Below are 21,920 nucleotides of genomic sequence, written 5' to 3'. Positions count from 1 at the left end.
AGTACTTTCGTTCGAACCTCTCTTTGCTTATCTCTCCGAGTTCTTCATTTTCGATATTCCTATACGTATACGTAATACGGTACACGCAACTTACGATCAAGCACATTTAAAACTATTTTAATTTCAACATTTCCATCTTCTGTTGTTCCTACTTGCAAAACGTCATCGTGCAACACGTTTCGCCATCGATATCAGCAGCTCTTACCTACGCTATTAAACATGGATTTTGTGATTTTGAAGGTAAGTCATTCCGTTCGATATCGTCTACACGATCGTTTCGAAGATTCACGATCATATCATATGCCGGTACAACATTCTACTGCTTTTTCTTTTCATTTGTTTTCCTTTTGTTTGTTTACAATACATGCTTTTCTCCCCACAGCCAGGTGGTAATCGTATAAAGACGATGAGAAAGTAATAAGCGATAATAATATTAATTTTTGCTGGCATTTTGTTATTGCTGATTATTGCGAACAGGGTAACGCATGTTTTCCTTTTTAAAATTGATAGAATGAGAGAGAGAGAGAGAGAGAGAGAGAGAGAGAGAGAGAGAGAGATAGTGGCGAAGCTAATAAGACAATTAAAAAGTAAAATGAATTAATTGGGAATCGTATTTTATTATCAGTTTATTTTCTTATAGATTTCCGGCCAGTCGACATGGACGATTAACATTTGTTAACGGCACGCGTACGTTCCGATTTCAAACGAACGGTTAATGTTTACCAACGTTGTTGTATGAACATTAAACGAGCAAGAATGGTGCAGACGCGTCAATTGTACCGTACAAAACTGCGGTTTCATGGTAATTTCAATCGAACGAAAAGACTATTACACCGCACTAACAATATTGATGTATACGTATAATGTGACGGAAGATCGAGGGGCAACAGTTTCCCGGGTCGATCGGAAGCACGATAAGAAGTACCTGTATCGTCATTCGAGCCAGTGGAGCAAGTTCAGGCTAGATAAATAGAGCGATAAAGGAATTTCGAAGAAATACGATGGGCCGAGTTTTGGTAAACGTGGTTGGTTATCGAAGCTACTGGTCCTGCTGTAGGCATTTGTACGGGTTCCGTTTAATTTTAGCACTCACGATGTTAAGGGGGGATGACGTTAGGGGATGACGTATTATTTGTCTTTTTTTCTCTCGTTTTCTCTGTCTCTGTTCACTTTTTGAACGGTCCAGATGTGCGATACGTAGACTTTTTGGTCGGACCATTTTTCGAGCAGCGAACGGCGAAAGAGTAAGAGTGAAAAGCAATCTCGTGTATTGGGGTATATAAATATTGTAAATAGAGTATGGTATAGAGGCGGTGTGGTTGAAAATATGGCAGACAGGGCATACGGTTTCGATCGATAGAGGAGAATATCGGCTTCTATATGTATAGTTGAGATATAATGAGGTTTGGCATGGAGAGGCAGGCAGAAAGGGCCCGTTTAAGTCGCGGTGAGCGTGAAATAACGGCGCGTGAAATAAAAATTCTTCTAATACTAGGGAAGGTATTAGAAGCATTCCGATATCGATGAATTCGTAAATTCGCTTACGGGTGTTCGTTGCAAACTTCCTCGGGATAATCGCCATTTGTGGCAATAAAGTCGGAAACTCGGGAATCCTCAGTATTCCCTGACACCAACCCTATCTACCCCGTATTCTTCGTTCTCGTTGTTTCCCTCCTTTCTCTCCCTATTCTTCTCCCTTCCGGTCAATTCCCACCTCGCTACCATTTTTTGCGTTCGTTCCTTTCACCTCATCTTTTCTACTTTCCAAAACTTGGCGAAACGAAGTCAGCTGTACGTACGTGTACGAGCTACGGGAATCAGAAGTAGGTAGTTACTATATTCGAACACGAAATCATTAAATAAAGTGGGCTTAACGAATGTACAAGTGCATAATCGACGCCTGCCGCGTTACATTTATACGCGGTACGTTTCCTCGTTTACTTCCCCTACCCGTTGCTGCGTCGAATCGCGTCAAATTAATTTCGTCGAGCGTCCCTGCATTCCCATTATCGCGTGTATTCCCACGGAACGACGAACACACGCACGCATACGGAGGGAGAGAGAGAGAGAGAGAGAGCCATTCTCAGTCCTCGATTATATCGCGCATCGACGAGTTCTGCTAACGCTCGCGAGCCATATTCTTCTTACGCGATCCTCTTAAAAAGAAAAAAACAATTACCGCATTTCCACAAATCGTCGATCGTTCGAATGATTGAAATATTGGACAATTGACCGATAAATGAAATTGGTAAAACGTCGAGGGAGAGATTATATACACGCACAGATGCGTTACGCGTATGTAGGTGTACGTTGAATGTGGTGCATTCATCGAGAAGAGATCCGTGTGCTTCGGCGGGCGTTTACCGCGCGTAGCCGAGTTGAGAAAAAAAACCGAAAGATAGCATCATCGTATGATGATGGTTTGAAAGGAAGCGAGAAACGAGACACGTCGTTTTCTCCACCCGCTTCGTAGAGACGAGATCGCGTTCGATATCTTTCATAGTGTCGCATCAAATTAAGTACCCATGTAATTCGAATTTTTTACCCGTTTCACACCGTTCTCTCTCTCTCTCTCTCTCTCTCTCTCTCTCTCTCTCTCTCTCTCATTGTCGGAACGCATTAACGCGCGGTAAAATATCGAGGTCGCGTTAATCCTCGTCGGAGAAGAACAAGTCGGTAAGCAAGAGGATCGAGGATCCAGTTAGGAAAAGGATAGCGCGAGTGCAAAGAGAAACTGGAGCATCCCCCGACGATGGATGATACAACATCCATTGTTCGTAGTAGTCTGCAGAATCAATCTCCCGTCTTTTTCCCTCTTTCTCTCTTTTTACGTTTCTCCCTGCGACGTTCTCAACAACGTGTCATATCCCTGTAACTCTTAAAACGAACGACTCGATTCTCGTACTCCGGTTCCCGTACTCATTTCCATTCCAGTTTTTCTCTCGCTGGCTCGTTCGGTTTTCTTTCTTCTCTCTAGCAATATTTTTAAATAGTTGGAATGTGTATTCCAACTATGCGAACTATGCGAATGGGACGCACGGGGTCGTGCAATGGGGTCGATTAACGTGCTCAAAAATTTAAATACGTGCTTTCAGACGACTTTTCAGACGCTTGCGCCTACGTTACTGAAAAAGAGCTTCCTCCCCTACTCTCTCTACCCTTGAACGGGTTTGTATCCTTTTCCTCGAGCGGTTAGAAGCTGGGAATTTTTCTCGGGGAAATATAGGATATATATTTCCTATATAGATAGATGGATAGATATTAGAGATGGATGCGCTTATCATAAGCAAGTAGAGGGACGGATTACTTGATGCAGTGGTGGTAGTTCGCTAGAGACCGATGGAAGTGTACCACTCGACGCTCGGTGGTAAAAGCTTTCGCAGACATACGACGAACGTAGAGAGACGGTCGAGTGTTTCGGTCGGGTTGGTATGCGTTCGGTGTTTATTTCTCGCGTATTTCTCGCGTTGCACCGAAAGTCGTCTCGCGTTACGCAGTTCTAATTGAATGTCTCGAACGAATCGTAGGTATCGCGGAGTAAGATCGAAAGGTGAAGAACCGAGGAAGCTGGTTTCACACCCGACGTCATTCTATTCGTGGCATATACCCGTATACCTCTTTTATTATCTCCGATTCGATTGTCCCATTTCTCTCGTAAGGACGGAAGTAAATCGATTGATTGGTTTTGCGTTTGCATTCGAACGTGTAAAAGTATAGTTGGCCGGATATAGTATGGAAGCAGGTTTCCCAGCTACAGAGTTTCTAGCTACAGAGAGCACACGAGGCATGGGTGTAGGTATATACAGATTGAAATGTTCGCGGGTCCCGTGATAGTTTAGATCCCTGGAGCGCGATAATATTGTGTGTCGAGGCTAGTATTTGCCGAGGGGACCGTCCGAGCTCGAGCTCGAGCAACTGTGGTCAGAGTCGAGACAACCTTTAGAAATACTAGAAACTTGTTTCATCCGTGATACCCGTTACTTTTTATTTTTCCCTCGACGCGCGATCATCGTCGCACGCTCCCTTTTCCTATTTTCCAGCAAATCGCAACTACTTGCTTACTAATATATAGAATATTTAGATGGACGATCGCGCAGCGTGTCGTTTATCGATTAACTCGATTCAATAGCTCAAAGGCTATATAAATCCGTCGATGGATACAGAAGGATACAGAAGGTGGTCGGTCCGTGGATCGATATAGAGGGTACACCGAAAGAGATAAATGGGATTGAATTGATACCGATTTTTGATTGTTGCGTCGTAATCGAGGATAAGAAGAGGAGAACCTGTGAAAAGAACCTAGTGAAATTCTCGCATGGCCGAATTTGCGCTAGACGGCTCTCTAGCGCAAGACGTGGCCACGATTACACCCATCCACCGTGTTGCGTTCGCTTCATCGAAATTCTCCTCTCGAGCGTGAAAAACGATCTCGATTCCCCTATTTCCCCTTTGCGTCGAATCGCGCGTAACACCGTCGCGAAATAGCTAAACAGATGCGCAGCGAAGCACCTGTACATACCCCGGCTGTAAATTACCGGCCGGTTGAACGGCGAACAAATTTTCCACCGCGGAGATTGCCACTGATTTCGGGGGAGTACGACGCACGCGCCTGTTAAACGCGTAGAGGGGCAACAGGAGAGGTTAACGGATCGTAATAGGAGTTGGCCCGTACCTTGGCGTGTACCCCCTTCAAATAATATGTAATTCCTTCTCTTTGCCCAGTCGCGATACCGGTTGCGGTTCAACCGTTTCTAGTAGCGCGTTGACGATCGAAAACGGGTCGCAAGGCAGTTCGGTTCCTCGAAGCGGAATAAAGAAGCGGGTGGAAGTTGATCCGTAAGACCGTAAAAGAATCGGAAGCATCTTCGTTCGACCGCGACTAATGGAACGAAAGAACAAGCGGCTCGGTGGTCGGGCGAACGAACTATCGATCGGAAAATTACGAGGACCGGGTTCTTTCTTCCGGCGAAAGGGCTCCCCTCTGGTCGTTCGATTTCTCTCTGGCAATTACCACCAGTTCGTCTAGTCGATCTCGTCACGTAGAATCGCGTTTGTCTCGCAGGTGAACGGTCAGGATGTGTCGAATTCGAGCCACGAGGACGCGGTGCGTTGCTTTCAATCGGCCCAGGAGCCGATAATCGTGGAGGTGTTGCGACGGCAACCGGTGCAACATCACGGTCAACGAACCAGCTCGAGGGAACTGGAGAGAGCGGAAAACCGACTGGTGTCGACCGCGGTGCAGACCGATTGGTCCGGTCTGGTCGAGACCGAGGAGGAAGGGCTCGAGGAACACCCGAACGATAGCTTCGAAGAGTTCCTCGCGCACGACATTGACTTCGAGGTAGCCAGGATCGGTTGAACGCACCGCTCGGATCTTTTCTTATCTATCGCGCGCTTCGTCTTTTCAGGAAGTGACGTTACGGAAGGCGGGCAGTGCCGAGAAATTGGGGCTGACCGTCTGTTACAGTTCCGGATCCGGTAGCGAGGACGCCGACACCGAAGTTTATATATCGGAGATAGTTCCTGAAAGTTTGGCGGCGCGCGACGGTCGATTACGGGAAGGCGATCAAATTTTGAGGGTAAGCGGATTGAAACACCACCGATCGTCGTCATTCCCTCGTTGTCTCGTTCTCTTGGTTTTTCAGGTGAACGGGAAAGACGTGGCCAACAAAGAGCAAACGGAAAACCTGTTCGCCGAAACGAGGAATGCTGTGACCATTCTTGTTAGCCGATGTCTTTATCAGGTAAAACTGTTTATCCGGTGTTTCGAGGGCACGCGCCTCCGTCCTCTCTCGTTCTTTCTCTTTTACAGGACGACGAATACGAGGAACGACGGGCGCATCGACGGGTGAGTAGAGCTCTCGTCTCTCCGAGACCACGCGTACTACCCACGCCTCTATCGTCTCGTGCAATTTCCTTGCTCAGGGCTCGCCGTCGCTCTCTCCGGAGCATCTACCCTCCTATCAGAACAGCTTGATCGAACAACTGATTCGACAACAGCAGGAAACAGAAGAACGGGCGAAAGACACGGAGGAGAACGGCTCGACGTTGAGGCCGCCTCCTCCTCCTCCTGTCCCTTCCCATACTTCGTCGGCCCCAGCCGCCGTCAGACAGCCCGCGAGCAACGCTTCTTCTTCCTCCTCGACTTGTTCTCCGCAGATCTCGCAAAAGTCCACCGCCGGGAGAAACGCCGCCTCGCCGTCACAGCACGCGGAACACGATCGTAAACAATGGATACAAGAGACGTTGAAAGATTGCTCGAGGAAAATCGAAGATCTCTCTATACGCGGTCAATCGCAAGCGAAGCTAACCGATGCGTATTCGAGTCACGTGTGGAGCGAAACGGAGCACATCTACGAGACCATACCGGAATCGGACAGCGAGCCGATCTATTCCTCGCCGTACGAACCGCATCGTCGCTGGTCCCATTCGAATCAGATCTCGAGCACAGTCGTCGTCACCGCACCGATTACGATCATCAACGCCGTAGCTACCGTCACCGGTACCGCGAACGCGATCGCGACCGCTTCGTCACCGCCTACGACAACCGCAATTTCGACGATCACGACTATTAGCACCGTCAACCCGAACACCACCATGATTCACCATCCGCAGAATCAAGGGAATCAGACCACCGGCAGATGGTATTGTTCGTCGAAAAGTAATAGCTCGGGAGAGGAGAAGGACAGCTCGAGTGCGTACAATACCGGTGAATCGTGCAATAGCAACCCGCTTACGTTGGAATTGCACCGAGGTGAGAGAGAACACCATAAGAGCACGCTGGTTCTTTGTCCTCCGAAAGCATCGACGGCGATCCAACAGCGGCATCAGCAACCACCGCAGCAACATCAACAACAACAACAACAACAACAACAACAAGAATTAATACTGCAACAGAGGATCGGTTGCACTTGTGCTACCATCTCTGCCAATAAACAGAATAGAAATCAGTCAAACAGAAGGGGATCGAACTCGGCGAGTCATCATTACAAAGATGCGACGAATACGGTCAATTTACCCGCCGACACCATGTACACCAATATGGCTAACCTTCAACAAACGATGCTTTTGCAACAACAATTGTTCAAGCGGGCACTCGATCGTAGAAGCTCGACCATAGCCGGCCCCAGTGGTAGCATCGCTAAGAAATCGAAATCTCATGGGAACTTTCAGGCGCCGAATTTAACACGGTATCAATTTGTCGGCAGTCAACAGGTATGCACCTCGAGTCCCTGGATACCGCCAGAGGAGAAAGGGAACGAGGTCCAGATGGAGTGGAAAGTGAAGAGGAGAGCAGATGGAACAAGGTACATCGCTCGAAGGCCGGTCAGAAATCGGATTCTAAGGAACAGAGCGATCAAGATATCCGAGGAGCGAGCTGGTCATAGCACGGAAGACGACACCATGTCGGAAGTAAAGGTGGTGGCAGCTTCGGATTCCAGCAGCAACACCACCAGCGACGCTTATTCGCAAGCGTCGCGTTATGCCCATCTCTTACCTATCATCCTCGTGTTCTTGCTCCTGTTTCAGGTTGGCAGATACTGGACCAAGGAAGAGCGCAAAAGACAACTTGAACGTGCTCGCGAGCGCAAACAAAGGCAGCAAGAGCTTCAGCTACAGCAGCAGCAGCAGCAGCAGCAGCAGCAGCAGCAACAGCAGCAGCAACAACAACAGCAGCAGCAGCAACAACAACAGCAGCAGCAGCAACAGCAGGTGAATGAATTGTTGGGGGGTGAGCACAGTGATGAAAAGCTTGCCAAAAAATCAATAAACATCGTCGAGTTGAGTCACAAGAAGATGGCCCGCAAGAAAAATGCCTTGGACGATTTCACTACCGTTCAAGAGATGCTGGTGCACGGGAATAGGATCAGTGGTGCAGCTGGCCCCGGTACCGGAGGCAAATTAATGGGTTTACTTTCAGTGACAACCGTTTGAGACGAACACCAATCTCCATTTGTTCTTATCGCTTGTCGTACTCTGTCCTCCACTCGATTTAACCTTTCTCGTTTTCACGCGATCCTCTTGGGCCCTATAATTTGGGTTCTCCCCGAAATTTTACGTTACTTTTAACAGAACGAAACAGATCGTGTATCGTCATCGGAATTGCGCAAACACGAGTGCAGTTGTAAATATTCCTTATGAAAAATATATGTATGTAAGTATGTATGTATGTACGTACGTATGCATGTAAGTAGATTATTTTATACGAAATTTGAAACTTTTGTGAAGAAAGAAAATAATAGAAGATGTGTAGATATGTACAATAAACCTAACGATGGTATAACATAGGAATGAAGGGAAACAAAGTATATGTAAAAAGAAGGATAAGGAGAAGAAGAAGAAGAAGAAGAAGAAGAAGAAGAAGAAGAAGAAGAAGAAGAAGAAGAAGAAGAGGAGGAGGAGGAGGAAGAGGAGGAAGAAGAAGAAGAAAAAAGAGGAGTCGTGATTGAAATCTTGTCTGACACCAACCGCGAACGAACACCAGTGACCTTATGGAAAAGAAAAAAAACTATTTCCATTAGCTTTTAACTATTTTCACGCATAAAGATTACCGTTCGAAATCAGCAAAACGTGTATACCAAGTATCGCACATCATTTTATTATGAAATATGAAAATCTCGTTAACGTACGTGTCGATCCATTCGTTTATTACTATTATTGTATGAAGGACGCGTTAATGTTTAAGCTAGTCAAAACTTTTCGTTCCGGAATATTCAGGTGCTGAATGTACACTGGAAAACAATGGTGGCTCGAAAAGTTTAACAGAAAGTCCCGCAAGTACTGGCTCAAATTCAAGTGATAGATGGAATCTTGCAGTAATTCTGGATCCTCTTCGCCTTCCGCAACTTCGTTCGCAGCTTCTTCCAACACTAGTCAAGAAAGAAAGAAAAAAAGGCGCTCGCGATTATTCGTTGTACTTTACGTTTCAGCACGTTTGCAACACTTACTCAACGTGGTTTCGTAGCCTGGATCCAGGTAGGCATTTTCACCGTCACCTTCTTCGCCACCGCCCCCACCGTCGTCGTCGTCATCGTTGTTGTCGTCGTCGTCGTCGTCGTCGGATTCCTGTGCATCGAAGATCGATCGTTTGTAGAGGAAACTATAACAACGCGAAATCCGATAAGATATCGTAAAAGTTTTCAAATCACTAACATCCGTTTCTTGATTGGCGGTAACCGCCTCGATATCGTTGGACAATTCATTGATTATCAGTTTAAATATCTTGACCAGAACTGGTATAGTGGTCCACTGATAAGGCTGTGACTCGGCTTTACTTCTAGTCCTGACGCCTTCTTCGTTTCCTACGTGTTCTCGAATTAAAATTAGTGGTAACTGGCTGTTTTCAAGTAAACATTTGATCGATATCCTTGTACCGATTGAAATAAAAAAGAAAAAGAGAGAAAAAAAAAGGGAAAAAAAAGCAGTAGAAAGAAGATGTTGTTTTGAAAAAGCGAACGAGCAAACATTCTCTATTTTTTCACGAAGGATAAAGGCGCCTCGAGCACAAACCTGAGAATATTTCATCTCCTTTGACCGTGATCTCGTTTAATCGGCTGTCACCGTGAGTAACGCCGTACTCGAGTATCTTGCAGAGCGCGACCGTTGCCACTTTTCGATCGTATCTACCGAAAAATAGATGTTGCCTGCTGACCCATTCGGAGAGCACGAAAGCGAGAGCGCTCTGCCCTGTCGGTCCGGGTACGGTTGACAGAAAATTTAGGACAGCGTCAAACTCTGTATTTATCAGATGAGCGTATATCATGAGCAAACTCTGTACCACGGTCAAAGTTTCAGCTCGCTGCATTTTACTCAACACGGCCTTCAGTAATAGATCGAGATTCTCGCCCAACGTATTACCGGCTTTCCTAATTAACGTTGTCACCAATCGCCCGACAAAAGTCGCTGTAAACTCGCTCGACTAGAAATAGAAACGCACCCCGTTAATATTCACACGGCAGCGTACACCAGACGATGTGACTCCGTGATGTGATCCGACCTGTGGATTCAGCAGCTGACCGACGATCTGTAGAATGTATTGTAAACCCGTTTGACCATCGTTATCCCGATGCGCCGTCACTTGCCGAGCTGCGACGGCTAGGTATGTTCGTATCAATTCCCCGCCGCTTTGTAATGTTTCGTTGTCCTCTGAATTCAAAATACAATGGCACGCGGCAGGGAAAGCTGTCTCGATCAATCCACCGCTCAATGGTTTAGGAGAGTATTGCACCAACACTTGCAAAACGTCCAAAGCTACGTCCCGACATCTCTCTGAAATTTCACAGAATGCGGTAGCTGTGTATATGCGCGTTATCGCGAGCAATGTTATATTATTTACCGTCTTTTGATTTATTCATAGGCGTTACGGCCATCATGCTGGTTAACGTCGGTATCAATCGACTTTGCAACGGTCCTATGCAGTCAGGATTCAGAGTTAAACTTTTGAATATATCTTGGCACAAGTCTAAGATAACAGGATCGCTGTAGAACTTGAGGAATGCAGCGATGGTTAACGGGCAAATTTTATTTTCTACCGAAGCGGTGAACGCTTTATCCAACTGGCAATAAGAAAAAAAGTACCGTTGCCGAGAATTACTTCACTGTTGTTTGAACGGAAAAAGGTGCGAAACAGAGACGAAAGGTGAAATAGGATTACCGAGACCAACACTTGCAGCGTTTCCATAACCAGAATCAAAATTTCCGTGGACGGTTGATTGGCCAGATTGAAAACTCCTTGAAATACATTCGGTAAATGAGATCGTATAATATTACCCAGAGTACTAACGTTCTCTGTGGTTGATGCTTTGCAAAACCAATAAATAGCCTTCACCGCGCTGATACGAATACACGAAAGTTGATTCTCTTGCAAGCCGTTAACCGTTGCTTCTAGAAAACGTGAACTCATTTCTGGCGGCATTATTTCGGCGTATTTACCACCGACACACAAACACCGGCCAAGAAGTAACGGAGGCGCTCCTGAAAAATCCAGAAACACGTGAATAAATATATACGATATAAATATATAATAAATATATACGACCAGCGGACGGGAATGAAAATCAGTCGTATACCTGAATCCTTCAAAGTCGCTAGGACAACCGTGTCTAAAAATCTAATTATATCGAATCGAAGCATTCCAGCTTGTTGTTTCTCGATCACGGCATCTTTTACTTTGCTTAACGCTAGAATGGACGACTCCCGTAATTTCCACCATGTCTCGCTGTTTCCGTCACCGGTGTTCGCAGCTTGCAATCTGTTCGTCGCTTCGATGTGACGCGTCACAACTTCGCAGAGCGCATTCACCGCCTTTTCCTCCGAATAATTTACCAAAGCCTACGATGCGAACAAACCGCTAAAGGTATAGAGAATATAGATATTAAATGCGCGATGCAACTTACTTACGGTCAAGAGCTCTTGTGCAGAAATTCGAACATTATACGCAAACACATCGTCCTCCTCGACAAACTGGTTGGGACTAGTTGTCCATAATACGATCTGATCGTCGGTTATTTGCATAAAAATGATTAAATAATACATCACTTCTTGCAGCAAATTATCCAAAAGATTCGAAAACCGTTTACGATCCACGATAGAATGGATAAACTCGAATATCGCAATAATCAAATTGTTGAAATTAATTATTTCACCTGTACACAGTGATGATACAGAGACGATATATAACGAGGGTAGTGTAAAACACATTTTTCAACGAGAAAGGAAAAAAATGATTACCGTCCGAATCGACTTCTCTCTCGTTTGTATCCCCTTCACCGTTCACGGAACCTTCTTGGTATAGTTTCGCGCTTTGCGTTAAAGTTTCCCAAACGGGCGGTAGCATCTCGGGTATAAAATTGGACACGTATTTCGGTAACCTGGTGACTAGGCAATTAATAGCTTTTATAATATCTGTTTTTAATCCACTGTCGCTGGTAGTGCCGTCGGGCACTCGCAAACACTGAACAAATTTCTCGCAAAACATGGGTATAACCGGCTGTAGATATTGCTCTGTAAATCCTTTTTGATAAACTCCCGTCACAGCGACCAATGTAGTGATCGTAGTAAAAATTTCGACCGCACGGCCACGGGTTCTGATCGAGTATTGCTGGAAAAACCACACTAAATGAACGCTACTGTTGGCGGTAATACGGTAGAAAGTAGAAGAGAAGAGAAGAGAAGAAACACAGAGAGTCAGCGCATTTACATTTTCGCTTTGAAATATTCTGTACATTTCTTGAAGAATCACTGGTCCCACGTTAGGTAATTGATTATCGGTAAGATCGGAAGTAAATTCAGTTAGAACCCTCATTGCTCCGTGAACGGCGTACTCGCTCTCTCCGCTTAAACAGCTAACAAGTATATCGAACAAACCTGGCCAATTTTCAGGCCAGTCCCAGTGTGCAATGGCCGATATCGCGTAAGCTACTGCCGTGCGTACCTTATACGTAACAGAACCAGATAAAACGCCTCGATCTGTACATCCGTAACTCATCCTACATTCTACGTTTATTCGTTGGTTACCTTGCTAATTGATTCGCGAAGTCCTAACGGCAGTAATTCCTTGATTTTCTCCTTGGTTGCATATTTTATTTCGGGAGGCCGAAACTTTTCACCCACAGAAGACCAATGTATTTCTACGTATTGTTTCAATAATACAGAAGCTAGCTGCCTGATAGGTAAATGCCCATTAGGATCCACTACAAATTCTGTCAAGTGTATACCAAATTCTTCTGTAACTTCCAACGCTTGGATTCTTTGTTCTGCTGCTTGACGAGTCTCTCTATGAGGAGACAAAATGCCGGTTAATGTTTCATACAAGGCTTCTCTCAGAGAACCTTGCACATCTAATGCCATTGCGCTAGTTCCAACAGTCTCTGTTCCTTTATTCTTTATCGTCTATATACACTCTCTGCACTGTATACGCATATGCATAATACGTTATCGTACAGACTTTTCTTTCATTTCGTATAATATCTATTTACCTGAACGCATAACCGTCGTAAGTATTCTACTAGCGATAGAACACTTGTGCTTTAACATTACCAACTACTTTTTAGTTTGTAAGATAAAATCTCTCTGTAACACGAATAAATAATAATTTAGTAGCTGAACAAAACGAAAGGTTCTGCAATTTGTAAATGGTGCATCGATCGCAAAACTAGCATTTCTTCGATTCCTTGTAAATTAATAATAGATTGAAAAGGAATTCCAGAAAGCCGGCTTAAAGATGGTAGAAAACGGTTAAGGTTAGATAAGTTGGGTTATCGTTGAGAGAAATACCAACGATGCACATACGAGTGGTAAAGCTTTCTTAAACTTACACAGTAGTCCGATCTACGGTATTTCGTTTAATAGTGATTAGTCGAATGCTCTTTTTTCTCCTTGAATGCTGCTAACTATAAATGCTTCCTATCAACAGCAGCGTATAACTTTTTCCGAACGTACCCAGCCAACACAGCAGATCGCGTAACACACTCGATAAAGCACCAGTAACCCCACAGGGATATCACCAGGATTACACCTACTGAAATTCTCCAGTGCTGATACCGCCTGCCAATGCCGTTCGTTCATCAATTTTCTACACTTTAATAGTTTCATTCGAGTTTATTCTATATTTTAGTAGTTTTATTCTAATTCATTCTATATTTCCCGCTTTAGAGGTAAGAGAGAGAGAGAGAGAGAGAGAGAGAGAGAGAGAGAGAAAGACATACAAGAAAGCTATAAGAAAGAGTGAGACAGACGATGGTGACTCTACTCTAGAACCGGTGGCGCCATCTCTGTGAAAAATGCTCAAACTGCTCGCACAGCGTTACCGACAGCGAAGTGAACTCGGCTAACTAGTGGCGCCATCTCTGCGAGAGGCAGTGAAACTAATGCCAGTAGTCGTCGAATAGTTCACTTCGCTGTCGATAACGCTGTACGAGCAGTTTGAGCGCTTTTCACAGAGACGGCGCCACGGGTTCTAGGGTAAGGTCGGTATCATCTGTCTCGCTTTTTCTTGTAGCATCATTCTTTCATTGTTTTTCCGATAGCAAACTTGTAGCACAGTTTCTTTTATCTTTTCAAATATCGAACATCAATTTCCGAGGAAGGGGGGGGGGAGGGGAGAGAGGAGAGAAAGAAAGAAAGAGAGAGAGAGAGAGAGAGAGGGAGAGAGAGAGAGAGAGAGAGAGAGAGAGAGAGAGAGAGAGAGAGAGAGAGAGAGAGAGAGAGAGGCATAGTCTATAAAAACTTCACTACTATAATATATTTCATAGTAAAAATAATTTAAATTGAAAAAATAATTTAATTCTTAAATACTTTCCTAAACTTTTTCAACTAGTTGTAACATGTGCACCGTAAATACATATTGTAAAAGATACGAATCAACCAGTTAATGTATAATTAAAGATACTTGTCAGCAAGTAAGAAAGTGGTAATAGATGGAATTACCAAACAGAAATTGGTAGAAAAACGAAAAGATGTGGGTCTAGAAGAAAAGGAAACGAACAGTATATATGAAGAGTACCCAAGAGACTGCAATAGTGACGCTATTGGCAGTAATAAATCTTTTTCCTAGCGTGATAATCTAGATTCCGATGATCTCCGGATGTTACACTATAATACAATATCTTCGGGCTTCTTCCCGGTCAATTTCATGAGGTCCGAGTGAATTCGAAAGTGTAACCTGGATTCCAGTAAATATCCAGTAAAATTTTTTCTGTAACAATAGGCTTCTATAACACAAGATAAAAGGTAAAGATAATTGCTTGCGCGAGAATAACGATAGAGTGTATGGCTTACTTGGCATCTTCCAAGTATCCGATAGCGAGTTGAATGTTTCCTTGATCTTGCGCCAACAAGGCTAGTTCTACCGTCGCATAGGGAAGTAGATAGGTATCTTCTTTGATAGATTTGTCCAACTCGAGGACACGTCTCAAACAATTCTCAGCTAACAATGGATGTTTCATTTGTCGTAAACAGGCCCCTTTTAGAAGCAACAGCAGAGCTTCGTTATCCGCGTGAAACTCTGTTTTTCTAAAACGTACTCGAAAGGTTACGAAAGTATTATACTATTACGAATAGTAAATATGTTACGGGAGAAAATTGACCGTGTCAACTTACGAAACTCTCGCGAGTTCCTTCTCGGCTTCCTCGATCACTTTGAATATGTTTAGCGTCAAGTCTTGTCGTTTGCCTACTATGCGAAACAAATTCCATGCATACATAAGTTCAAATATAGGAAGGACTAGACTTTTTTTTTGAGCAAAATAACGTTCAGTTTTTTTAATTACAAACTTTTCCATCGGCAATGACTTTCCTGCGATACGTTGTTTATGAGCAGGCGCTTGCATCATCAAAGTGTCGATCAATTGTTTCTCTTCGCTTTGCGTCGATGGTTTTTGCATGATGAGTATCGCGGCTCTCTGATACAAATAAATGGTGCGCGACCAATTTGATTCTTTCGCTAAAATACTAGCGAACATTGCGGCTTGGTTCCATTGTTGCAACGAACAGTGTGCCCACATTAATTCCCAGAAACAAATGTGATGAAATTGAGGCCACAACTCTTGGCTTTTCCAAGACTTGGTATACCATTCCAAGGAATGTTCAAAGTTCCCTCTCGTTAACTCCAATCTCCCTTTAAAAAATAGAAACCATACACCATTTGGATAAAGGCTTAGCTCTTCTTCCAAAACTTTTTCACACCAGTCCAGATCACCGTCCGTATGACTCAGAACAAACGACACCAGTAGATTGTAAGCCAAAAGTATCATTGCGCACAACACGTGTCGCAATCCTCTTCTTTCTTTATATCCGGCTTCTAATTCGGTCAAACCATACTCCTGAACGACAGAAAGAAACGGTACGACGAACATTATTTCCCGAAAGATCGGTTCCCCGCCCCGGATACCTTACCGTTCTTTTACCGGTCTTTTACCTTGTCACCCGAAAAACCAATAAATTCTAAGAGTTTTATAATCTTGGCTGGCAACAGCGAGATCATCTATAAAAAATATCTAACATGTATAAACGTCTTGATACGCGAACAATTTTCTTAAATAAGAGATACAGTTTTATATACCAGATTAAATGCACCGATACCCGTGCGGACACCGCTTTCGAAATGTATTTTATGAGCATCCGTTTCCCATTTGCGGCTATTTAAAATTGTTAAACATTCCCTGAAACAGAACAATCGATGAATGCAATCTGAAACGAAATAAAAAATTTACTCTTGTCATTTTGTTTGTTTACTTGTACGACAGAAAACAGGTGCGAATTTTCAATCCAGCTTTGACAAAACTGACCAAAGTCTCGTCCTCCACAAACGTAAGCATCGACTTTAAAAGAAGTGACTCAGCGTAACAGAGTTCCGCGTGCACTTCCTCTGCAATAGTAATTTTCTGTAGTTTCTTGCGTGCTGTCTGCTACGTTTATCAACGATAATAGCCAACGGCGGCGCAAACACGTTTAATTAAATTTTTTTTTTAACCATTATTCCACGCTTTTCGGATAATCATTTTCACGGTACATTATACGCAAATACGTGTGCATATACGTTACCAATTGTGTAAGCATCGTAATTAGTTTTCTTGACCATTTTGCCAATATTTTGCGTTAGCGTGACATGTTTACGTTGTTTCAAGCACACGCTCATGCACTGCTTTACAGCTCCGGCAGCCTTTTCAATGTGTTTCTAAGCATTACACGTTACAATCTATTACCGAAGGATATCGCTTTTCGCATATATATATATCGGAATATATGTTTGTTTATACTCAATACTTGTTCAAATGTAAGAATAGCCTCGAGAAATGCAAATACGCTCGTCCCTAAAGAATGGTACATGCTACTGCCAGCCCAAGGCTCCATAATTTTACGGGCTTCCTCGAAATCGTTGTTAAAAAAATAATGTATAGCTTTCTTTGCCTCTACTATCGCCGTATCCAAATCCATGGAAGTAAGCCTGAAAACATTGTTCGATATCATTAATTTTATGCATAAATCGTTAATAACGCGAGAGAGTAATGTATTTTTTTTTATCGTACTTACTGCGGTATAGATTCTTGTGCATCTTGAAACTAAAATGCGGTCGGAAGAAATTTTCATTAGAACACTGCCTATGGACATTGCTGTGGTAATTACAATAACTTTTAGATCAAACCGATACACGTACCTCGTCTTCTTCGATATCTGACATGTTGATGAATTATTTGAAAGATGCTTGAAAAAAATAATACATCGTATTATCGATCGTTTTGTGGATTATCGTACTCTGATAGCGATCATAAATTACACATATTTTTGAAAAAAAAGAAAAAAAACATAGATAAAGAATTCTATAACGTTATCAAATATTTACCTTTGGCTAGAATGGTATATATTTTATCGTACAATGCGTAAGTTTAAACGCTATAGAATAAAGAAATAATAACTTTTTCGAATTGGTAAAAAAAGTATAAATGAATTAGTCTGTGGCTAATGTTTCTATAAATTATAAAAGTAATCCTATATTAAAATGGTATAAATGATAGTAGCTTACCATTAATCCATGAAACGTCAGCAGAACGACGAATAGATTCACGCGAAAAATATAGAAACTAACGTTTATTCGTGGCCATTTCTAAGATAACCCGGTCAGTTTCCATGTATTTGGTAGATGTTAGGTGAATGCGAGTGTGACCGCGCGCGCGTGCAAATACGTGTACTACTATACGTCGCGATATTAATATATCGGTTACGGTATTTCTTCTTTTTATTACATTTTCGTAGAACAAGTTTCGAAGAGAGAAGAGTTGACGTAACTATGTAGGTATGAAAGTAGCACTATCGTAAGTATGCACTACCCAAGTATCTCTTGCGATACTACACGTGACACACCACAGCAGATAATCTTCACGCTTTCTAACGACGCGGTCGGAAATGTCACGATCGGAGTGTTTCGTTTTTTTTTTTCTTTTTTTTTTTCTTTTTTCTTCTTATTTTACATTACTTTTAAGGGAGATTCCAAACGATATCTACGCGTACATTACGCGTACGGTAAGTACGCGTACACGGTAGATAGTGTACGTTTCCTCGATGGCAGCACTAGTGCAGAGTTGGTACGGACGTGTTGTAGTACGTCAAAAACAGTGAGAGCATCTACATTCATGGATCGGTCAACAGTTTTTACAGCCAGCTTCTTACTCTTTCTTGTGTATTCGGTAAATTGAACGAAAAAAGCCATGACGTACAGTTTATAATGGATTACTTCTTTTTACCATGTACCATCGAAGTTAGCTGTCAATTAAAATGTAAGGAATCGCTGATGCGCTTTATGCGCAGTCTTCCATACTTTCAACGTTATTTCACCCGAAATCTTTCTTTAACTCGTTTATTCTCCGCTAAAAATGTTATTCCCCCCTTTCCTCTTGGTTAATTACGATCAAACCGAAATCTATTCAATCTAACGCACATAACCTATTTTTCTATAATAAGCCATGGTGTACGGATTCATGTTTTGACACTATCTTTCTTTCTTCAACGTCCGTTTGATTCAATTTTATTATGTTGTTGCAGTAAACCTTTTAAAGGGGATGAAGAACTCGCGTAACATTTTCAATAGTCTCGTAAAGGTGACAGATGCCAGTTAACATAGCTTGTAATAATTATGGAAAATCAAAGTCATCCTGGTCAAGCTTATCAAACGCATCAATCCTTTTGGAAAAAGAATACTCGCGCCGTTCCAGGCAGGTATGTAGTAAAAAGTTTTGCTTCCAGCAATGTTCTTATCTCGACCGTACCGTCCATTCTTGTGCTGTAATCGTTTAAAAATTTCTACACGCATAATAAAAGGCCAAGTCCCAAGCAAGATGGTAAACTTGGTAAATTAGGTGGTAACGTACAGGTATCCGGCGGTTCCGCCGGTACGATATCTAGCAGCGGTGGGACCGTGTCTGGAAGTAGCGGAGGTACGTCTACGTCGTTCCAAGATTTTCAAGAGAGCGTCGACGATGCTTGGGATTCGGGAGACGACGAGTTCTGTACCGTCTCGGATGTGAAAATATCAAAACGTGTTAGCCATTCCGCTGCTATCAGTGTTATTAATAGCCATAGATCAAGAAAAGCGTGCATAGACTTGGGGACGAATGTGAAATCTACCCAGCGTGTTCAAGAGATAATACCCGAGGAAAAGCGGGCAGAGGCACTCCAAAGATTAGCTGTCCAACCGTTGCACTTGCGGAATGCCAATTTGTCGATACACTCGCGAGTGAATAACAGCCAACACTCTACGGAAGATACGGACACTAGATACGGTGCATCCCCGCAACATAAACCGACGCAATTCCCGGGCAGGCCGCAACCGTTGAGGCAAACAAACGCCCCCACTAAATTTTTCATACCTTCCAAGGAACAAGGTGCTCGTTAAATAAATGTTTGCGCTATACTTGTTTTCGCTTCTCGGTACAATCTTTCTTTTCATCATTTGTCGTTTCGATTGTAGACGGCGTGAGTAAAGTAGACAAGTTTCAGTCCCTTTTGGAAGCTTCTGTATTAAACTTGGACGAATTAAGACAGTTGTCATGGTCAGGTATTCCAGCTAGGCTGCGTTCCGTCACATGGAGGTTATTGTCTGTAAGTAAGAAAGGTAAACTATACCGTATTATTTCCGTCTATAAGATGTAAGATTACCGATAAATCGCAGAAAACCACTGAATTTTTCCATTTTTCTTTTTTTTTTTTTTTTTTTTTTTTCCCCCCTCTCCCTCTCTTTTCATCCGTAATCCAGGAGTATTTACCAGCCAATTTAGAGCGAAGGCAGCACGTGTTAGAACGTAAACGTTTAGATTATTGGAATTTAGTGAAACAATATTATGATACTGAAAGGGACGAAGGATTCCAAGATACATATCGTCAGATTCACATTGACATTCCAAGAATGTCACCGCTTATTTCGTTGTTTCAGCAGACAGCGGTGCAATTAATCTTTGAAAGAATACTTTATATTTGGGCGATTCGACACCCCGCTTCTGGATACGTTCAAGTACGTGTTTACACGCGTGCCTGCCTTTCAATCCCTTTATGTCTATGTGCGTGATTTTTCTTCTCTAGGGGATGAACGATCTAGTGACACCTTTCTTTCTGGTATTTTTACAAGAAGCAGTACCTGTATCGGCATGGCACGACTTGGAAAATTACGATGTCGCGACATTACAAAAAGAGCAACGGGATATTATAGAGGCAGATAGTTTTTGGTGCTTGTCTAAGTTTCTCGACGGTATCCAAGATAATTATATTTTTGCTCAACTAGGCATTCAGCACAAAGTAAATCAGTTGAAAGAACTTATACAGAGAATCGATGGTATGTTTGACGTTGCATGCTCGATGGGAAATAAATCCCGATCGATCGTCGATCGGGACGCATGCACGCATACATACACGTACACGTACACGTACACGTATTTATCGTTCTTTCAGCGCCTTTGCATCAACATTTACATCAACATGGTGTAGATTATTTACAGTTTTCCTTCCGATGGATGAATAATTTGCTAACAAGAGAGATTCCTCTTCATTGTACGATTCGTCTTTGGGATACTTATCTAGCGGAATCTGACCGATTTGCTTCGTTTCAACTTTACGTATGCGCTGCGTTCCTCCTCCGGTGGAGACGTCATCTCCTCTTGCAGCCTGATTTTCAGGTAAGTTTCAATTATAACGTTACAGCCGAATGTAAACTTTCCTTCTGATTATTAATTAGGAAAAAAAAAGGTGAAGGTGGTGTGTCACTGTTGTTTAGGGTCTGATGTTAATGCTACAGAACCTGCCTACTCAAAATTGGACAGACTCAGAGATAGGAATATTGGTAGCGGAAGCATACAAATTAAAATTTACATTTGCAGACGCTCCCAATCATCTGCAAGCTCACGATACCAGGTGACCATTTTGCAATGCGTTTAGATAACGATTACGTAATCTCGTCGAAGAACATTGGCATGAATGATTCTTTTTGTGCCGGGAGCTGATATGCGTGTATACTCTTCACAATCATTGTGTACGTTATATAACTCGGTGACTCGTGACTATTTAACGTTTTTTTCAATCCGATGCAACTCGTTTGATCGCTCTGTTCTTAGAAAATGGAAAACTGCTATGTTTTCGTTACGTTTCTCAAGGAGACTCGAAAAATTTTTATAAATTTTATTGTCACCATATATATATATATATTAGTACTATTAATATTATCACAACTATTATTACTACTACTATTCTTCTTCTTCTTCTTCTTCTTCTTCTTCTTCTTCTTCTTCTTCTTCTTCCTCCTCTACTACTACTTATTATTACTATTATTACTATTATTACTTTTATTTTATTATTATTATTATTATTATTATTATTATTATTATTATAATTATTACTGTTGTTGTTGTTGTTGTAGTAGTAGTAGTAGTAGTTGTTATTTTTCTTCTTCTTCTTCTTCTTCTTCTTATTATTGTTATTATTATTATTATTATTATTATTATTATTATTATTACGATTGTGTCAGAGTAATGAGCATCAACACGATTTTAGCCGCCATTCTTCTGTTTGCCAAACGCGTAGATCCCCAAACTGAAAGTGAAAATAATGTAACACGAATCGATCGTTCTCCACGGTTCGTATTACATTTGCATACGTTCGAAATTATTATACACGCAAGGTAATAGATAAGCGAAAGATTTTTAGAAACTATACAGTTGCGATCGTACAACAGTTATTAGACGTAAACGATTGCAAGTTTTCCTCTACCTATTTATTTCTATGTTTTTAAGAAACTGTCTGTAATCGCAAAGCTGTTTTCCATCATTCTTCTTCGCGCGTATTTAGTAGAATTCAGTAGAAGTTTAATTAAAATCACTGTGGTTATATATTGTGCAGGATGATTTTTCGAATCTCGCGTCTAAAGATATCGACGAAAAACG

General features: G+C 42.5%; 4 protein-coding genes across 10 annotated transcripts; 2 read left to right on the top strand and 2 right to left on the bottom strand.

Moving 5' to 3' along the window:
* The first annotated feature begins 160 nt into the window (after window positions 1–160).
* On the top strand, window positions 161–8,726 carry Slip1 (SLo interacting protein 1). Of its 2 annotated transcripts, XM_076904760.1 has the most exons (7): window positions 161–240; window positions 5,063–5,341; window positions 5,409–5,579; window positions 5,646–5,744; window positions 5,813–5,848; window positions 5,926–7,419; window positions 7,531–8,726. In XM_076904760.1, exons 1-7 carry the CDS (start codon window positions 220–222, stop codon window positions 7,933–7,935), a joined length of 2,505 nt encoding a protein of 834 aa, XP_076760875.1. In that variant the 5' UTR covers window positions 161–219; the 3' UTR covers window positions 7,936–8,726. The 2 variants fall into 2 exon arrangements, with proteins under 2 accessions (XP_076760875.1, XP_076760874.1); XM_076904759.1 differs by having other exon boundaries at window positions 5,926–8,726.
* Window positions 8,577–13,357, bottom strand: Ipo9 (Importin 9). Of its 2 annotated transcripts, XM_076904750.1 has the most exons (14): window positions 13,317–13,357; window positions 12,978–13,071; window positions 12,517–12,909; window positions 12,200–12,433; window positions 11,731–12,100; window positions 11,401–11,645; window positions 11,070–11,331; window positions 10,655–10,974; window positions 10,337–10,556; window positions 9,998–10,269; window positions 9,511–9,919; window positions 9,154–9,302; window positions 8,949–9,066; window positions 8,577–8,870 (listed from the first exon to the last, which is right to left on the bottom strand). In XM_076904750.1, exons 3-14 carry the CDS (start codon window positions 12,847–12,849, stop codon window positions 8,656–8,658), a joined length of 3,147 nt encoding a protein of 1,048 aa, XP_076760865.1. In that variant the 5' UTR covers window positions 12,850–12,909; window positions 12,978–13,071; window positions 13,317–13,357; the 3' UTR covers window positions 8,577–8,655. The 2 variants fall into 2 exon arrangements, with proteins under 2 accessions (XP_076760865.1, XP_076760866.1); XM_076904751.1 differs by lacking the exon at window positions 13,317–13,357 and having other exon boundaries at window positions 12,517–12,902; window positions 12,978–13,008.
* Window positions 13,358–14,580: 1,223 nt separating this feature from the next.
* On the bottom strand, window positions 14,581–17,615 carry LOC143429245 (tetratricopeptide repeat protein 39B). The gene is made up of 11 exons (XM_076904768.1): window positions 17,522–17,615; window positions 17,156–17,202; window positions 17,032–17,060; window positions 16,765–16,945; window positions 16,543–16,675; window positions 16,234–16,366; window positions 16,061–16,160; window positions 15,917–15,982; window positions 15,100–15,821; window positions 14,779–15,012; window positions 14,581–14,695 (listed from the first exon to the last, which is right to left on the bottom strand). Exons 2-11 carry the CDS (start codon window positions 17,177–17,179, stop codon window positions 14,593–14,595), a joined length of 1,725 nt encoding a protein of 574 aa, XP_076760883.1. The 5' UTR covers window positions 17,180–17,202; window positions 17,522–17,615; the 3' UTR covers window positions 14,581–14,592.
* A 520-nt stretch (window positions 17,616–18,135) lies between these two features.
* Tbc1d22 (TBC1 domain family member 22) lies at window positions 18,136–21,218 on the top strand. 5 transcript variants are annotated; one of them, XM_076904343.1, is made up of 8 exons: window positions 18,136–18,272; window positions 18,538–18,711; window positions 18,814–19,376; window positions 19,463–19,593; window positions 19,925–20,002; window positions 20,071–20,320; window positions 20,437–20,660; window positions 20,731–21,218. In XM_076904343.1, exons 2-8 carry the CDS (start codon window positions 18,629–18,631, stop codon window positions 20,917–20,919), a joined length of 1,518 nt encoding a protein of 505 aa, XP_076760458.1. In that variant the 5' UTR covers window positions 18,136–18,272; window positions 18,538–18,628; the 3' UTR covers window positions 20,920–21,218. The 5 variants fall into 5 exon arrangements, with proteins under 5 accessions (XP_076760458.1, XP_076760456.1, XP_076760455.1 ...); XM_076904341.1 differs by having other exon boundaries at window positions 18,138–18,272; window positions 18,866–19,376; window positions 19,748–20,002; window positions 20,731–21,215; XM_076904340.1 differs by having other exon boundaries at window positions 18,140–18,272; window positions 19,748–20,002; window positions 20,737–21,213.
* The last annotated feature ends 702 nt before the right edge of the window (window positions 21,219–21,920 follow it).

Source organism: Xylocopa sonorina, chromosome 11 (genome assembly GCF_050948175.1).
Source record: "Xylocopa sonorina isolate GNS202 chromosome 11, iyXylSono1_principal, whole genome shotgun sequence".
NCBI classification, from domain to species: Eukaryota; Metazoa; Arthropoda; class Insecta; order Hymenoptera; family Apidae; genus Xylocopa; species Xylocopa sonorina.
The sequence above is the reverse complement of the archived record's forward strand: the minus strand, read 5'-3'. Positions and strand labels throughout refer to the sequence as shown.

Bases quoted from the DNA above. Each gene is read 5' to 3' on its own strand.
- Slip1 (XM_076904759.1), top strand. From the start codon at position 220: ATGGATTTTGTGATTTTGAAG. The intron at 5,342-5,408 runs GTAGCCAGGATC...TCGTCTTTTCAG, and splicing joins CGCACGACATTGACTTCGAG to GAAGTGACGTTACGGAAGGC. The intron at 5,745-5,812 runs GTAAAACTGTTT...TCTCTTTTACAG, and splicing joins TTAGCCGATGTCTTTATCAG to GACGACGAATACGAGGAACG.
- Ipo9 (XM_076904750.1), bottom strand. From the start codon at position 12,849: ATGGCATTAGATGTGCAAGGTTCTCTGAGAGAAGCCTTGTATGAAACA. The intron at 12,101-12,199 runs GTAAATGCGCTG...TGGTTTTTCCAG, and splicing joins GAATATTTCAAAGCGAAAAT to CAATACTCGATCAGAACCCG. The intron at 11,332-11,400 runs GTAAGTAAGTTG...TTCGCATCGTAG, and splicing joins CTGCACAAGAGCTCTTGACC to GCTTTGGTAAATTATTCGGA.
- LOC143429245 (XM_076904768.1), bottom strand. From the start codon at position 17,179: ATGTCAGATATCGAAGAAGACGAG. The intron at 16,946-17,031 runs GTAAGTACGATA...CAATGTTTTCAG, and splicing joins GCACAAGAATCTATACCGCA to GCTTACTTCCATGGATTTGG. The intron at 14,696-14,778 runs GTAAGCCATACA...CTATTGTTACAG, and splicing joins GGATACTTGGAAGATGCCAA to AAAAAATTTTACTGGATATT.
- Tbc1d22 (XM_076904339.1), top strand. From the start codon at position 18,629: ATGGAAAATCAAAGTCATCCTGGTCAAGCTTATCAAACGCATCAATCC. The intron at 19,377-19,462 runs GTGCTCGTTAAA...TTTCGATTGTAG, and splicing joins CATACCTTCCAAGGAACAAG to ACGGCGTGAGTAAAGTAGAC. The intron at 20,321-20,436 runs GTATGTTTGACG...TCGTTCTTTCAG, and splicing joins ACTTATACAGAGAATCGATG to CGCCTTTGCATCAACATTTA.